This window comes from Bos grunniens, chromosome 3 (genome assembly GCF_055505025.1).
Source record: "Bos grunniens cultivar Pamir isolate PY7600 chromosome 3, Bosgru_T2T1.0, whole genome shotgun sequence".
Lineage (NCBI taxonomy): Eukaryota > Metazoa > Chordata > Mammalia > Artiodactyla > Bovidae > Bos > Bos grunniens.
In genome coordinates, this window is record NC_141167.1 from 9,519,235 (window position 1) to 9,537,794 (window position 18,560).

At 48.7% G+C, this 18,560-nt stretch overlaps 1 protein-coding gene across 2 annotated transcripts in view; it reads right to left on the reverse strand.

Moving 5' to 3' along the window:
• The window catches only part of CSMD2 (CUB and Sushi multiple domains 2), a 693,739-nt gene that overhangs the window by 431,683 nt on the left and 243,496 nt on the right, over positions 1–18,560 (reverse strand). For both annotated transcript variants that reach the window (XM_086378081.1, XM_086378078.1), the window contains exon 4: positions 13,883–14,077. In XM_086378081.1, coding sequence (XP_086234207.1) covers positions 13,883–14,077 — 195 coding nt within the window. The remainder of the gene's footprint in view (positions 1–13,882; positions 14,078–18,560) is intronic.

Consider the following 18,560-nt stretch of genomic DNA (forward strand, 5'->3'; position numbering starts at 1 on the left):
ATGCATGAGATGAACGGTGGGGTGGACGTGGAAAGGGAGGTGGAGGTCCACTCGGAAAGGCCTCAGAGGGCTTGCTAAAGGGAGGGATTCTACCCTGCTGGTGCTGGGGAGACTTGCAGGAGTGTCAGCAGGGAGTGAAAGCCAGGTCTGCTTTAGAAAGTGACTCTGCATGATGGATGGATGCTGTGGTTTGGGGGGTGGCAAGGATGGTAGGTGGGGAGAAGTAGTGAAGAGAACGCTGAAGAGGCCACTCCCATCATCAGAGCCTGAACTCTGGGCCACGGGAAAGAGAAAGAGCAGAAGAGATTCAAGAACGAGTCTGGGGGAAAAACAAGAGGATGCGGCCTCCACCCTGGAGTGGACCGCAAAGGTGAGGAGGAGGGAAAGCGGACCGGGGGTCTGTAGTGGGCCAACAGCGCTGATGATGGCAGCGATGGGGATGGTGGGGGGAGGGCGCTTCCCCACTCCCACGCCGAGGGTGAGTGCAGAAGAGGCTGAAAAGTGGCCATGCACGTGGGCTGGGGGCACCCTGGAGAGGACCCGGAGCCTGGAGCCCAAGAGGCTGGGAGTGGCCAGTCTCCACGGGAGCGGAGAAGGCCGGGAAGAGAAGCAATACTTCATAGGCAGCAGACAGAAGCAGAGACTCATGAAAGGAGGCAGAGAAGGAGCAATTGGGTGGATGTTAGAGGGGAAACCCGCAGGTGGAAAGGTGAGGGAGCGGGCAGGAGCACAGGGACCTTGAGCTGGCCCCAGGGGTGTGTGGTCTCCAGCCTCCCTCCTGTCTCCAAGCATCCCTACTGCTCTTGCCCACCCATTCCTCACACAGAGGCCAGTTCAGTTCAGTTCAGTCCAGTCGCTCAGTCGTGTCCGACTCTTTACGACCCCATGGGCTGCAGCACACCAGGCCTCCCTGTCCATCACCAACTCCCGGAGTTCACTTAAACTCATGTCCATTGAGTTGGTGATGCCATCCAATCATCTCATCCTCTGTCGTCCCCTTCTCCTCCTGCCTTTAATCTTTCCCAGCATCAGGGTCTTTTCAAATGAGTCAGCTCCTCACACCAGGTGGCCAAAGTATTGGAGTTTCAGCTTCAGCATCAGTCCTTCCAATGAATATTCAGGACTGATTTCCTTTATGATGACTGATTGGATCTCCTTGCAGTCCAAGGGACTCTCAAGAGTCTTCTCCAACACCACAGTTCAAAAGCATCAATTCTTCGGTGCTCAGCTTTCTTCACAGTCCAACTCTCTAGTGATCCCAGTAAGAACAGACCTGATGACACCGCGCCCCTCCACAGGAACCTTCGGCAATGCCACTGGCATTCAGGAGAAAGCAGAATCTCCAGGGGCTGACAAGGACCTCACAGGGCCTCCCCTTACCAGCCGCTCCCCCACCTACTTCCCATAACCAGACTGGCCTCCTCCCAGCTCTTCTGCTGCACCAAGCATCTCCCTGCCCAAGAACCTGTGAAAAGGCTGTTCTCTTTTTCTGGAACCTTCTTCCCTACCTCCTTGGGCCTGGTTGTCCCCTCCTTAGCCTTTAGGTCCCAATCTAAGAGTCATTTCCTCAAGGATGTTTCCAGAAACAGCATACCCCCTCTCCCCATCATATATTTTCAGAGTACCACATACTTTATCATAATTAATTGATCAACTGAGTAATGTATTTAATGTCTAGACAGTAAAATCTGTGAGTGCAGGGTCCATGTCTGTTCTGTCCCCAGCATCTACCACACTTCCTAGTATATAGGAGGCACCCAGTAAATATGTGTTGAACAAATAAATGAAACAGTAAACTGAAGCTCAGAAAGATTCAGCAACTTTCAGAAGGTCATACAGCAGGTGACCAAGTTGGGATTCCAGCCGAGTCTCTCTGGCACCCAGACTATGGTCTCCTCTACTGGGGAAGCTGGTAAAGAATCCGCCTGCTATGTGGGAGACCTGGGTTCAATCCCTGGGTTGGGAAGATCCCCTGGAGAAGGGAAAGGCTACCCACTCCAGTATTCTGGCCTGGAGAATTCCATGGACTATACAGTCCATGGGGTTGCAAAGAGTCGGACACAACTGAGCGACTTTCACTTCAATTCACTTCACTACATCACACCTCCTGAAACTGAGCAGGACCCTGCAGGATCTTTTCAGGGACAGAGCCTCCCCTCTACCCTCCCCCTGACCCTTGGTATCCCCTTCCTTTTGTTTCCTTAGCCTCCTAGGTCTTCTTCCAATTCCAAAGAGTAAATTTAATTAGAAAAGTGAGAAAATGCAGAAACAAAGGAAAAGAGTCAAGGCAGACAAATAATACATCTACATCTGTGTCTCCATTTCTTCTCTGTGAATAGGTTCAGTTCAGTTCAGTCGCTCAGTCGTGTCTGGCTCTTTGCGACCCCAAGAATTGCAGCATGCCAGGCCTTCCTGCCCATCACCATCTCCCGGAGCTCACTCAAACTCACGTCCATCAAGTTGGTGATTCCATCCAGCCATCTCATTCTCTGTCGTCCCCTTCTCCTCCCACCCCCAATCCCTCCCAGCATCAGAGTCTTTTCCAATGAGTCAACTCTTCGCATGAGGTGGCCAAAGTACTGGAGTTTCAGCTTTAGCATCATTCCTTCCAAACTAATTTTCTAGATTCCATATATATGCATTAATATACGATATTTTCCTCTTTCTGATTTACTTCACTCTGTGTAACAGGCTCTAGGTTCATCCACCTTACTTCTACTGACTCAAATTCATCCCCAAATTTCCCAGTTTTAGTCAATGACTTCTAGACTGTGCTGAACTGAAGACTCGGGAATTTGAGACCCTCTGGCTAGAGGCACAAGTCTTCTCTGACGATGGCATCTTTGCTGTTGGCATCTTCCCTGCCTCTTAGGCTCCTCTGACACTCTTGATCCTGCAACATCCAGTTTTGATTGAAGATGCTGTAAAAGTTGTTTGGAGATTTTCTCACACTTTAAACAAGGCATCATATTTCATGGTTACAACCTCAGGTTGTAAAATATAACCTTCCGCTGACACCACACTCCTAAAATATTAATTTACACCTCCTCCTGCTCTGGTGATGGGCATTCTCCATCGCCATTAAGTCATGTCTATTCTAGGGCGCAGGTGTGTTATGCTGATAGTTGCCTTTCCAAGTTTATGAGTTTATTTATGATCGTCTTTAAGTTCCACTGAAATTTCCTCAATTAACTATAATTTTACAGAACTCTCTCTCAGCCCCCTTTGACGTCTGCTAACTCTCTGGTGACTCACAAATTTCAGGCAGGGATGGAGAAGCTTGTGTCACGCCCCTCCCCACCCTCCACCATCTGAAGCCAACTCCAGAGCACTATCTTGCATGCCTAGAAGCTGTGAGGTCTTCAGCACTGGAGTTCTGTCCATGTCTTCCCTGCTCAGGGCTACTCAGCTTCTGAGAAAAGGAAAATTTCAACTGGTCCCTCTTGGAGAGAAGCTGCCATCTGACAACCCAAGTGCAAGGCTGAGAGAGCCAGGGCATGAGAGCCCCAAAGTCACCAGCAGCGCCCCCCACCCCTTTCCTTCTACTGCGGAGCTCAGTGTCCCTCATCAGCTCCCTCTTCTGGAGGCTCAGAATTCTGCCCTTTTTGTTGTTGTTGTCCAGTGGCTCAGTTATGTCCAACTCTTTGTGACCCCATGGACTGCAGCACGCCAGGCTCCTGTGTCCTCCATCTCCTAGAGTTTGCTCAAATTCATGTCTGTTGAGTCAGTGATGCCATCCAACCATCTCATCCTCTGTCACCCCCTTCTCCTTTTTGCCTTCAATCTTTGCCAGCATCAGGGCCTCTTCCAATGGGTCAGCTCTTCACATCAGGTGCCCCTTTATCCTTGGCTTTATCAAGGACACCCCTTCTTTTTATTTAGTGGGAGTATAACTGCTTTACAATGTTGAGTCAGTCTCCGCTGTACAAGTGTGAACCAGCTGCCCTCTTGCCTGCCCCCCCTGCCCCCCCCACCCCCGGCCTCTAGATCAGCAGGGAGCACCGAGTTGAGCTCCCTGTGCTGGGCAGCAGCTTCCCTCTAGCTAGCCATTGTATACACGGTAGTGGACCTATGTCGATGCTTCCCTCTCAATTCATCCCCCAAGGACACCTCTTTCTAAATGAAGAAACTGCCAACTGCCCAAGAGCATCGCTGTTTCTGCCACCCCCAGACTCCTTCCATAGACACTACCCGCGAGGTGCCGTTCCGAGAGGATGATGTAGAGGGGACACGGTACTCAGTGATGTGCCGCTTCTTTGCTGCACTTTCATTACAGGCCAGATGTCACGGCAGATGCTCCCCTGCATCTGCATTTTCTCATTTTCTTCTCTAACTGCTCAAAGAGACAGGTGTTATGTTATCCACACTTTACAGAGGAGAAAACTGTGGCTCAGAGAGTTTTAAAAACTGGCCAATGGTCACATGGCTACTAAATGTTGGGTCCAGGATTCGAATCCAGGATGCTCAGACTCCATGCTGTTATCCACCTCTTTCTCTGCCACTTGGGTCTCGGCCCCTGCGATGCCAGTCCTGACACAGGCTCCTGGAAGCCCCAGACCCCCGAGGGGGTTTTGCGGGTGGGAGAAGCCTCCTCCTGCTCTCCTTCTCTTCTCCTGAGGGGCCTGAGGCAGGGGCTGTGTGCTATCTCCACAGGGAGGGCCCCACCACCCATGCTCAGGTGGAGCTGGGTGAGTTCTTGGGTCAGGTTTCTTCATAGGAAACCCTGGTCCCTCAGACCCTGGCCCCCACCCTTAAGCATCAATGCCCAGCAGAACCACCTTAGGCCCTTCCCTGAGGTTTCTCCTAAGGAGCTTCTGGGACAAGTTCAAGAGGAAGGTCAAAGGGAAACCACAGGAGACGGGGCAGCCCCTGGCCTGGCAGACCCGGGTAGGGGATGTACCTCAGCAGGGACCAGGGTCTTGGGCTCTGACCAAGCTGCAGCGGCTCTGGAAGGAGCAATGCCACCATGAGTCTCCTGACATGAGTCATAAGCCCCTGTCCTCGTCTGCAGTAGACAGGGGTGGCCAAGATCATGGCTAGTCGGCACACAGACTTGGGTGGAATCACCTTCCAGCTGTGTGACCACCAGCAACCTCTCCAACCTCAATTGCCTCACTGTAATATCTTAATCTCCTGGGTTTTTTTTGTGTGTGTGAGGATTAGATAACGTGGGGTCTGGCACCCAGTTTGTGCTTGATACATGCTGGCCAGTGGTGGCCATGGCTATCAGAATCATGACAGCTAGCTGTCACTGAGCCATTACTGTGAACAGGGCCCTCTGCTGCATGCGGAGTGTTTATCAGCTTGAGCCTCCCTTCGCCTTACCAGTTAAGTACGGCTCTTCTTATCATCCACAGGTGAGAAGGCTGGGGCACAGGAAGTTGAGGAGCTAGCCCAGAGTCACTCAGACAGGATTGGAATCCAGGTGATTGGACTCCAGGGCCCACGTTCTGAGTGGTTTTGCTACAGTAACAGTAGTGTTGGCAATAAGTGAAGTGAGAGTGTTAGTCGCTCAGTCATGTCTGACTCTTAGCAAAACCATGGACTGTAGCCCTCCAGGCTCCTCTGTCCATGGACTTCTCCAGGCAAGAATACTGGAGTGGGTAGCCATCCCCTTCTCCATGGGATCTTCCCTACCCAGGATAGAACCCAGGTCTCCTGCACTGCAGGCAGATTCTTTATGGTCTGAGGCACCAGTGATGGCAAAGATGACAGAAGTAGGACCAGCGATCCCAGGGGCAGTGGAGGGACACTGTAGTTAGGAATGTTCTCAGGGAGCCACGGTCCCTGCCAAGGCCGCATGGTCAGAAACACTCAATGTTCATACTACCTGCCGTGGCATTTGGTGCCTGCTGTATGTCGTATAATTGGCTCAGCACAAGGGGGCCCAGCATGCAGTGTCCAGGCCCTCTACGCTATCTCCATCACCATGTTGGCTCTTATCCGTCTCCTGATCTTTCTAGCTCTGAACTGCCTCTAGCCATAGAACTGATACCCTCTACTTGGAGATATCATAGGCATTTCAAACTTGACCTAGACAAAATGAGCTCTCTTGACTGTCTTTAGGGTACACACTTCCTGCTCCCTGCCCCAGTCACCCCCATTTTGGTTACTGGCATCCCCACCCTGCCAGCACTCCAGAAAGAGCCTAGGAGTCAACCTTGACCCCACCAGCACCTGCATTCATTTCATCACAAGGCTGCTGGCTGTGCTCTACACCACAGACCCAGCCTGCCCCCTTCCCTCCATCTCTACCACAGCCACCCTTGACTGAGCTGCATCAGCTCCAGCCCGCACACCACAGCAGCTGCCTCCTAACTGGCATCCCAGTTTGGCCTCTTGCCAACTAAAAGCTCTCTCCCTTGTATCATCCAATTTTTTTAAAAATCAGTTCAATTGTGCCACTCCTCTGCAGAAAGCTCTTCCCTGGCGACCTCCTGAACTTTGAATCAAACCCAAACTTCTTGTCCCAAACTTGTCCACAGCCCCATCCACTCCCCTCGTCTCCTCCCCTGACTCTACACTGCCCCATGGACTGGTTTTCTCTTCTTCTAACATGTCAAGCTCTCTCCCACCTGAGGGTCTTGCATCTGCAATTCCTTTCCCCAGGTCTTCACACAATAGGCTCCTTCTTGTCATTCAGGCATGCTAAGTCACTTCAGCCAAGTCCGACGCTATGCAACCATATAGACTACAGACTGCCAGGCTCCTCTGTCCATGGGATTCTCCAGGCAAGAATACTGGAGTGGATTGGTACACCCTCCTCCAGCGGATCTTTCCAACCGAGGGATTGAACCCACTTCTCTTGATATCTCCTGCACTGGCAGGCAGGTTCTTTACCACTAGCACCATCTGGGAAGCCCTGTCTTACAGGACACAGTTCAAATGTCACCTCCCAAGAGTCCTCTCCTGACAGCTCCCTTCCTTGTCACTGGCTATTTCATCTCCCTCATAGTTCCAGTGGTAATCTGAAAACTGTTTCTTTGACTTTTGTCTGTTTCTGCCCCCCAGATGCTAAAGGGTATCCAAGTCTATGCCCCAACCAGTAACGCTGAAGAAGCTGAAGTTGAATGGTTCTATGAAGACCTACAAGAACTTTTAGAACTAACACCCCAAAAAAGATGTCCTTTTCATTATAAGGGACTGGAATGCAAAAGTAGGAAGTCAAGAAACGCCTGGAGTAACAGGCAAATTTGGCCTTGGAATACGGAATGAAGCAGGGCAAAGACTAATAGAGTTTTGCCAAGAAAATGCACTGGTCATAACAAACACCCTCTTCCAACAACACAAGAGAAGATTCTACACATGGACATCACCAGATGGTCAATACCGAAATCAGACTGATTATATTCTTTGCAGCCAAAGATGGAGAAGCTCTATACAGTCAGCAAAAATAAGACCAGGAGCTGACTGTGGCTCAGATCATGAACTCCTTATTGCCAAATTCAGACTTAAATTGAAGAAAGTAGGGAAAACCACTAAACCATTCAGGTATGACCTAAATCAAATCCCTTATGATTATACAGTGGAAGTGAGAAATAGATTTAAGGGCCTAGATCTGATAAATAGAGTGCCTGATGAACTATGGAATGAGGTTCGTGACATTGTACAGGAGACAGGGATCAAGACCATCCCCATGGAAAAGAAATGCAAAAAGCAAAATGGCTGTCTGGGGAGGCCTTACAAATAACTGTGAAAAGAAGAGAAGTGAAAAGCAAAGGAGAAAAGGAAAGACATAAGCATCTGAATGCAGAGTTCCAAAGAATAGCAAGAAGAGATAAGAAAGCCTTCTTCAGCGATCAATGCAAAGAAATAGAGGAAAACAACAGAATGGGAAAGACTAGAGATCTCTTCAAGAAAATCAGAGATACCAAAGGAACATTTCATGTAAAGATGCACTCAATAAAGGACAGAAATGGTATGGACCTAACAGAAGCAGAAAATATTAAGAAGAGATGGCAAGAATACACAGAAGAACTGTACAAAAAAGAGCTTCATGACCCAGATAATCACGATGGTGTGATCACTCACCTAGAGCCAGATATCCTGGAATGTGAAGTCAAGTGGGCCTTAGAAAGCATCACTACGAACAAAGCTAGTGGAGGTGATGGAAATCCAGTTGAGCTATTTCAAATCCTGAAGGATGATGCTGTGAAAGTGCTGCACTCAATATGCCAGCAAATTTGGAAATCTCAGCAGTGGCCACAGGACTGGAAAAGGTCAGTTTTCATTCCAATCCCAAGAAAGGCAATGCCAAAGAATGCTCAAACTACTGCACAATTGCACTCATCTCACATGCTAGTAAAGTAATGCTCAAAATTCTCCAAGCCAGGCTTCAGCAATATGTGAACCGTGAACTTCCTGATGTTCAAGCTGGTTTTAGAAAAGGCAGAGGAACCAGAGATCAAATTGCCAACATCTGCTGGATCATGGAAAAAGCAAGAGAGTTCCAGAAAAACATGTATTTCTGCTTTACTGACTATGCCAAAGCCTTTGACTGTGTGGATCACAATAAACTGTGGAAAATTCTGAAAGAGATGGGACTACCAGACCACCTGACCTGCCTCTTGAGAAATTTGTATGCAGGTCAGGAAGCAACAGTTAGAACTGGACATGGAACAACAGACTGGTTCCAAATAGGAAAAGGAGTACGTCAAGGCTGTATATTGTCACCCTGCTTATTTAATTTCTATGCAGAGTACATCATGATAAATGCTGGACTGGAAGAAACACAAGCTGGAATCAAGATTGCTGGGAGAAATATCAATAACCTCAGATATGCAGATGACACCACCCTTATGGCAGAAAGTGAAGAGGAACTAAAAAGCCCCTTGATGAAAGTAAAAGAGGAGACTGAAAAAGTTGGCTTAAAGCTCAACAGTCAGAAAACGAAGATCATGGCATCCAGTCCCATCACTTCATGGAAAATAGATGGAGAAACAGTGGAAACAGTGTCAGACTTTATTTTTGGGGGCTCCAAAATCACTGCAGATGGTGACTGCAGCCATGAAATTAAAAGACGCTTACTCCTTGGAAGGAAAGTTATGACCAACCTAGATAGCATATTGAAAAGCAGAGACATTACTTTGCCAACAAAGGTCTATCTAGTCAAGGTTATGGTTTTTCCAGTGGTTATGTATGGATGTGAGAGTTGGACTGTGAAGAAGGCTGAGCACCAAAGACTTGATGCTTTTGAACTGTGGTGTTGGAGAAGACTCTTGAGAGTCCCTTGGACTGCAAGGAGATCCAACCAGTCCATTCTGAAGGAGATCAGCTCTGGGTGTTCTTTGGAAGCAATGATGCTAAAGCTGAAACTCCAGTACTGTGGCCACCTCATGCGAAGAGTTGACTCATTGGAAAAGACTGATGCTGGGAGAGATTGGGGGCCAGAGGAGAAGGGGATGACAGAGGATGAGATGGCTGGATGGCATCACTGACTTGATGGACGTGAGTCTGGGTGAACTCTGGGAGTTGGTGATGGACAGGGAGGCCTGGCGTGCTGCGATTCATGGGGTCGCAAAAAGTCGGACACGACTGAGTGACTGAACTGAACTAAACTGAACTGAAACTCTATGAGCTCATGGAACTTGGTCTGACTTCTTCATCACTGCAGTTCTCTGCATCTAGAACAGTATCTGGCACTTAACAAGAATTTAATAAATAAAGATTGAGTCAGTGACTGGCTAGCACAGAGTAGGTACTCAATCAAAAGTTAAATTAATCCTGGGACTTCCTTGGAGGTCCACTGGTTAAGACTTTGTCTTCCAACACAGGGGGTGTGGGTTCGATGTCTGAATGAGAAGCTAAGGTTCCACATGCCTCATGGCTAAAAAATCAAAACATAAAACAGAAGCAATTTTATAACAAATTCAATAAAGACTTTAAAAAAAAGGTCCATGTCAAAAAAAGTCTTTTAAAAAAGTTGTTAAATGCTGAGTGAATGAATGTGTACACAATCACCCTTTAAGGCTACTATTCATGTCCTGGCTTTAAGATTTAGGCTTGGCGGCAGGCCAGTGACCCACAGCTCTGAGCTGGCATGGCTAGAGTTGAATGTAGGTTTGAATCCATGCTCTCTATTCCTGACATTCTGCTTCTGTCTCATATTTTGCAGGTTCCTCTCCCTGGATCCAGAACATTTGGAATACAGTGGGGCACTAGCCACCCAGGCTGCTGTAGACCAAATGCCAACTCCCTGGGTTTGGGGGCAGCCTGGACTCGGACCTCAGAGACCAAGTCTTTCTTGTTCAGGCTGCTTTCTTTCCGCCATCTGCCTCTCAGCCCCCAGGGCATATGAACCCCTTTCTTTCCCCCATGCAGCCCTTTTTGATCCAGGGCCGATGCACCTCACAAGTCAGAGGCCCATTGTTGAGATCCACATAGTCTTCCTTGTGAATCAGAAAGGTTCAACAAGGTTTAGGGCTCCCAAGGACATCTGCCTTTGAAAAGATGCTCCCAAATAACACAAATTGAAGGGAAATCTTGCCTCCTTCCCTTTGCCAGCTGGGCCAAGCCTTGATGGCTAGTAGCCTTGGGATGGGCCTCCTGAGAGGTCAGACTCACATCTGCTCTGCCCCCAGGCCCCAGTTGGTCCCTGTTCCCTCTTGGTCTGGGCTGTGTCTCCAAGTCTTTCTTTCAGCTAGGTGGGTGGCATATACTGTTTGAGGCAGAGGTACACCACCCTTCAACATGCTCTGTGAAGCTTTGGACCCAAAGAGCTCATGTCACTCCAAGCTGCTGGGCAGGTGGGCTAACCCAGGCCAGTAATTTCTCCTTTGGGTTCGTAGGCCTACATAATCCTGATGGTGAATTAGACCCATCCAGTCATCCATTCATGCAGCAAGTATTTACGGACCACTGCCCAGTGGATGAAGTTAATCCACTCACAGATGCCATCCCCAGAGAGTTCTATGAGAGAGGAAGAAAGGTCAAAAGGCTTTAATCCTCCCCAAGTCTGAATCCATGAACTCTGGCAAGACTGTGGCTTCCGGCGTCCAGCACACATGAGAAGCACCCTTCTCTGTTCCTTTTGGTTTGGCCTCCTAAGAAAATCACTTGGTTTGGAAAATCACTTACAGAAAATCATGGACATTATTGGGAATGCTTCTTAGCTCTTCATGTACCATGTAGTGAAATAGAATAATGGACCCCCAAAGCATAGGGAATGGGGGGCTCTGGGGGCTCCGAGAATGGGACAGTGTTTTGTTCCCCCCGCCCCAGTTTTGAACAGAGCCTCGTCTCAGCCCCCTTGGGCCCTCAGGAATCTCCGAGGCTCGAAGCCCTCCTGAAAGTAAGATTTCACATGCTTGGCTGACTTCCCTAGACTGTGTGTTCTGGAAGGGAGCATTTCTGATGTGGCTAATTGCAAGCTACTTAGAAATGACTTAGAAAGATCGGTCTGGGACTCCTTCCAGAAGGGTCTTGTGCTCCATGCTAAGGAATCTGAACTTGACCCTGTCAGTGATAAAGAGCCACTGGCAGAAATCTAAGCATGAAGTGATGCTGTCAGATCTGTGTCTTAGGAAGTTCACTCCTGCAGTGGAGAATGAATTGGGATGTGTGCGGTGAGAGGGCTGGAGGGCTGGAGATCCTCTGCAGTGAGACGGTGAGAGCTGAGAGAGCCTGGACCATCAGCAGCGGGTCCCCTGAAAAGCAGCAGAGGTGTGGAGGGGAAGGTCAGCGCAGAGAAGGATTTGTCAGGACTAAGGATGTTGGGAGCAAAAAGGGTGAGGAGTGTTAGATGCCCCTGGCACGTCTGCTTTGGCCACCTTGAATGGTGACATTCATCACCGAGTTGGGGAGTGCAAAAAAAAAAGAGTAGGTTCAGGAAAATAGGAAGTGTTAGGTTGGGAAATGCTTCATTTGAAGGGAGGGGTTCAGGAGAGTTTGATATAATTGTGGGCCAGACGCTTAGGACAGAGGGAGGGTTGGAGATCAAAGTGTCACTTCAAGCAACAGCCCTAGTGGGCTTCCTCAATGGCTCAGTGGGTAAAGAATCCACCTGCAGTGCAGGAGACACAGGAGATGCAGGTTCGATCCCTGGGTTAGGAAGATCCTTTGAAGAAGGAAATGGCAACCCACTCCAGTATTCCTGCTTAGGAAACCCCATTGACAGAGGAGCCTGGTGGGCTATAGTCCATGGGGTCACAAAGAGTCAGACATGACTGAGCGACTAAGCACACACAGCACAGTGGATGAAAAACTCCAAGAGATGCAATAAGTTCCCCGTGAGGAGGCCATTTAAGGGGAAGATAGGGAGAAAAGCCAATGGAAAAGAAAGAGGGGAAGAATTATCATCATCTGAGAGGCTGAACAGGAGTCAGGAGTGAGCTGGGGTGAGTTGTGCCCCCTAAAGGCTCTGCACACCCATGAATTACTGCTGTGATGTGAGCACTTGGGGAGAACCATGACCCCAGCCCACTCCATCCACGGGAAGACCAGCCAAGAGTTGGCCATGACTGAGCACCCGCACACACACACATAGGTAGAATCTAAAAAGAGTGATATAAATGAATTCATTAAAACAAAACAAAACAGACTGACAGATGAAGCAAACAGATTTATGGTTACCAAAGGGGAAGCCAGGGGTGGGGGAGGATAAATTTGGAGTTTAGGATTAATAGGCATATACTATTACTTATAAAATAGATAAATAACTAGGTCTTACTCTATAGCACAGGGAACTATTAATACGTTCAACACCGTGTAATAACCTATAATGAAAAATAATCTGAAAAGGAATATATATAGATATATGTACATCTGAATCACTTTGAAAATGACAGTCGCTCAGTCGTGTCTTACTCTTTGTGACCCCATGGACTACACAGTCATGGAATTCTCCAGGCCAGAATACTGGAGTGGGTAGCCTACCCCTTCTCCAGTGGATCTTCCTGACCCAGGAATCGAACCGGGGTATCCTGCATTGCAGGCTGATTCTTTACCAACTGAGCTGTCAGAGAAGCCTGGATCACTTTGTTGTACACCTAAACCTAACACGACATTGTAAGTCAGCTAGTCTTCCATTAAAAAAAAAAAAAAAACAGGAAGAATATGGGAAGGGAATATTTGAAAATCATGGTGAAAACAGGCAAATTTTGTTTCTTTAGTCTTTTCTGTATTTGCTAAGATCACTTAAAATGATCATGTGCTATTTTTGTCATCAGATAAGAGGCATGAGAAATTATCTTAGAAATAAGCTTGATTATTGTGGGGAGAGGGAGAAATAGGCTGAGAAAAGAGTGATCAACTGTCTCAGATTGCCTGGAACTGAGGGGGGGGCTGTCCATGATGCAGGATTCTGGGAGCTAAGAAATGGGAATGTGCTGGGGAAACCAGGACAAGCTGGTCATCCCAGCCAGGAGGCTGAGGTCAACGTAGTGCTGAAGGGAGGTGGGGCTTCTTGGGGGGCAGTGTTGGGGTAAAGAGGTTCTGAGCATATTTGAAGGCTGAGAGGAGGATACCATAAAACAGAGAGAGGGGCTGAATTTAAAGAAAAGAGAGAAGAACTGCCAGGGTGAGGTCAGGGGGAAAGCAGCTGGGAGAGAGCCATTCATGGGAGACAGGCCGGTAACAGGAAGGGAAACGATGTCTCTTCTAAGACAGGAGGGCATGAGAGGAGGGCAGACCAGCTAAAAATAAATTTGCTGACGTGGAGGAAGGAGGTTGAGAGAGTACACACTTGAGGGCTAGGAGGTCTGATGAAGCCTAAAAGCCCCCAGAATACGTGGGACCCCTGAGGACTCTGGGTGGCTCTAAGACACATGCTTCCCGTAGTGGGGACCCCACCTTCCGCTGGAGCAGATGGAGACTGGCTCCCACTGGAAGGTCCAGCAGGCCTCCCAGGGGCCATCCATCCCTTAGACCCACCCTGGCCACCTACCTCGGCAGGAGGGCAGCGGGAAGTCCCACGTGGCACTGTTCTCAGAGCCAGCGTGGCAGGTGAGCACAGCGTGGCCCTCCAGGAAGAAGCCGGGGTTGCAGCTGTAGCGGACCTTGTCACCGAGGTTGAAGGTAGAGCCCTGCTGGACGCCGTTGGGCAGCCGCCCGGGGTTCCCACACGTGTGGCTGGGGAGCACTGTGAGCAGAAAGAGAGATGCAGCCCGTGAACGGGGCTCCAGCCCTGAACCCTGCCTCCGAGCGCCACCTCCGGTGGTGACCCTCCTCCGACCCTCCTCCCTAAGCCTCCTCTGTTCCCTAGGACAGGACCGCCACCCTCCCGGCTGCCGGGGCCCTGAGTACTCACAGGGGTCATGTGTTCAAAAGGAGCCCCAAGTGCAATTTATTCCCAGACATCCAGGTTTCCTGCCCTTTCTCATGAGCAGCCCTGGGTGTGAAGTATGTTTGAAGCTGTGGGTCAGTTCAATCAGTTACAGCTCTATCCTGCCTTCACCACTCAGTGTCATTTTATCTGTTGCTATAAAAGGTTTTCATGTCCTCCTCCAAGGAACAGAGAACCCAAACAACAAATGCTTGCCTGAATTGTTTTCCAGGAATTTGTGTCTGGTTGAGCTGATTAAGACTAAATAACACCACCCACTTTCTCACTGGGCATGTGTGAGTGAACACTCGGTGACCATTTGATGTCAGAGGGCTGAAAAACTCTACCCTCAGAGGGTGCTAAGTGCCCTCAAAACATGCAGAGGCCTGTAGCTTAGTTACACGTGTGCAGAAGGATGATCACTGCACCTTTAGCCAATCACCTTTCCCCATGCTCCCCAAGCCTCAGACCACCTTGCTTCTTTAGTCTCTATCCCACAAATATCCTGAGGCCTTTGCCTTTGAATTAAAAGACACTTACTCCTTGGAAGAAAAGTTATGACCAAGCTAGACAGCATATTAAAAAGCAGAGACATTACTTTGTCAACAAAGGTCTGTCTAGTCAAGGCTATGGTTTTTCCAGTAGTCATGTATGGATGTGAGCGATGGACTATAAAGAAAGCTGAGCATAGAAGAATTGATGCTTTTGAACTGCAGTGTTGGAGAAGACTCTTGAGAGTCCCTTGGACAGCAAGGAGATCCAACCAGTCCATCTTAAAGGAAATCAGTCCTGAATATTTATTGGAAGGACTGATGCTGAGGCTGAAACTCCAATACTTCGGCCACCTTATGTGAAGAGCTGACTCATTGGAAAAGACCCTGATGCTGGGAAAGATGGAAGGCAGGAGAAGAAGGGGATGACAGAGGATGACATGGTTTGATGGTATCACTGACTCAATGGACACGAGTTTGAGTAAACTCTGGGAGTTGGTGATGGACAGAGAAGCCTGGTGTACTGCAGTCTATGGGGCTGCAAAGAGTCGGACATGACTGAGCGACTGAACCGAACTGAAATGAACTTCCCTTTGGGAAGGCAGATTCGAGACTTGTTCTCCCATCTCCTTGCTTGGATGCTTTGTGAATAAACCCTCTCTTTGCTGCAAACCTTGGCATCTCAGCACTGTGGCTTGCTGTGCATTGGGCAAAACGATCCTGGTTCAGTAACAAGTCTATCCCATCTTTTGAGATGTCCCAGGGAAATCATTTTAATCTCTTGGGTTTTATTGCTCTGATCTCAGACTCTACAGTCCTTCCCACTAAACACCGTGGAAGGGACACAGACGGTGGCACGGAGTAGGTGCTCATTAAACCTGATGTCCTTTCTTCCATGCGTATCTGCCCTGGCAGCCAGAAGAGGAGTTTGGCCCAGTGGGATTAGGGAAGTTGAAGGGGTAATTAGTGCTGGAAAGAGGCAGTGAGGTAGGGAGACAAGAACCTGAGTTCTGATTGGACTGACCCGTTTCAAGGGGAAAATGGGGAGCCAGAGAATACCACATACAGTGACACCTGAGCCAGAGCAGTAACGGCCAGCTGCCAGCGTTTGTTCATTGTGCAGAGGAAACAGTCTTGCTGAGGCTGCTAGAGCATCATGACCGCCAATCAGGAGGGAGAAAGGGTGCGTGCATCACCTCTGTGCCTAAGTCACACGTTCACCCTGACTCAGCTCCCCCTACCCTGTGCCTTTCTTCCTCAAGTTGGAACTGCCTGTGCCCAGAAGGTCCCACCTCTCACCACTCCACACCTCCCCACAAGGTGAAGACAAGTGGTCACAGCTGCGTCCAGACTGCCATCCAAGTGCATGCATGCATGCTCAGTTGCTAAGCCATGCCCAACTCTTTGCAATCCCATGGGTTGTAGCCCTCCAGGCTCCCCCGTCCATGGGATTTTCCAGGCAAGAATACTGGAGTGGGTTGCCATTTCCTCCTCCAGGGAATCTTCCCAACCCAAGGATCTAACCCACGTTTCCTGCATCTCCTGCATTAGCAGGAGGATTCTTTAGCACTGCACCACCTGGAAAACTTGCCATAAAACTTCCCCATTACTTCATCTGATGATGGTTTATGCACACCAGCCCTGAGAGGCCATAGAGTAAGACTGTGCAAAGTACAGGCCTAACAGCCTCAGTGCTTGGGTTCACATCCCACCCTGGTGGCTTACTGCCTGTGGGACCCTAAGAAAGTCTCTTCACCTATCTGGGCCTCAGTTTCCTCCATTGTAAGAGGCAGTTCACAACAGTACCTTCCTCTGGAGTTGTTGTGACAATTAAATAAGTGGAGGTATATAACGCGCTTAGAGCATGGATACAGAGAGTACCACACAAGAGAATCTGAGTTCCCAGTCCAGTGGGACATGCATATGTTTAAAGGTATACTAAGAGCTATTTCAAATCCTGAAAGATGATGCTGTGAAAGTGCTGCACTCAATGTGCCAGCAAATTTGGAAATCTCAGCAGTGGCCACAGGACTGGAAAAGGTCAGTTTTCATTCCAATCCCAAAGAAAGGCAATGCCAAAGAATGCTCAAACTACCGCACAATTGCACTCATCTCACACACTAGTAAAGTAATGCTCAAAATTCTCCAAGCCAGGCTTCAGCAATACATGAACCGTGAACTTTCAGATGTTCAAGCTGGTTTTAGAAAAGGCAGAGGAACCAGAGATCAAATTGCCAACATCCTCTGGATCATGGAAAAAGCAAGAGAGTTCCAGAAAAACGTCTATTTCTGCTGTATTGACTATGCCAAAGCCTTTGACTGCGTGGATCACAATAAGCTGTGGAAAATTCTGAAAGAGATGGGAAGACCAGACCACCTGACCTGCCTCTTGAGAAACCTATATGCAGGTCAGGAAGCAACAGTTAGAACTGGACATGGCACAACAGACTGGTTCCAAATAGGAAAAGGAGTACGTCAAGGCTGTATATTGTCATCCTGATTATTTAACTTACATGCAGAGTACATCATGAGAAATGGGCTGGAAGAAGCACAAACTGGAATCAAGATTGCCAGGAGAAATATCAATAACCTCAGATATGCAGATGACACCACCCTTATGGCAGAAAGTGAAGAGGAACTCAAAAGCCTCTTGATGAAAGTGAAAGTGGAGAGTGAAAAAGTTGGCTTAAAGCTCAGCATTCAGAAAACGAAGATCATGGCATCTGGTCCCATCACTTCATGGGAAATAGATGGGGAAACAGTGGAAACAGTATTAGATTTTATTTTGGGGGGCTCCAGAATCTCTGCAGATGGTGACTGCAGCCATGAAATTAAAAGACGCTTATTCCTTGGAAGGAAAGTTATGATCAACCTGGATAGCATATTCAAAAGCAGAGACATTACTTTGCCAACAAAGGTCCGTCTAGTCAAGGCTATGGTTTTTCCAGTGGTCATATATGGATGTGAGAGTTGGACTGTGAAGAAAGCTGAGTGCCGAAGAACTGATGCTTTTGAACTGTGGTGCTGGAGAAGACTCTTGAGAGTCCCTCGGACCGCAAGGAGATCCAACCAGTCCATCCTAAAGGAGATCAGTCCTGGGTGTTCACTGGAAGGACAGATTCTGAGGCTGAAACTCCAATACTTTGGCCACATCATGCGAAGAGTTGATTCATTGGAAAAGACCCTGATGCTGGGAGGGATTGGGGGCAGGAGGAGAAGGGGGCGACAGAGGATGGCTGGATGGCATCACCAACTCGATGCACACGAGTTTGGGTGAACTCCAGGAGCTGGTGATGGACAAGGATGGCGTGCTGCAATTCGTGGGGTGGCAAAGAGTCGGACATGACTCAGCGACTGAACTGAACTAAACTGAAGTCCTTTATAGTTAAATAGGAACCAGGCAGGGGACCAAACCTAGTCAGGGGTTAGTCAGGGCCAGCTTCCTGGAAGAGATGTCTATGCTGAACCTTGCGAGGTTAGTAATAATTAGCTAGGTCTAAGAGTGTTCCAGGCAGAGGAAATACCATGTGGAAAGACCTTGAGGCCAGAGACAACCTAAGAGTTCAGGGAGCCTGCAGTAAGAGGGGAAGGGTGGCAATGATGAGAAATAAAGAAATGGAGATAACCAGCCTGGATTCTAGAAAGCTTCCCTGGTCCTTGATGTATGCTCTTCCAGCCCGTATTACTATTTTTCAGGACCATCTCAGCCATCCACACTGATCTCAGAGCCCTCAGAAAGGAGGCTTTCCCTCTGCCTTCTCCTCTCCTCCCTTCTTGTGGAAGGAAAGGGCAGACTTTGGTACTAGCTT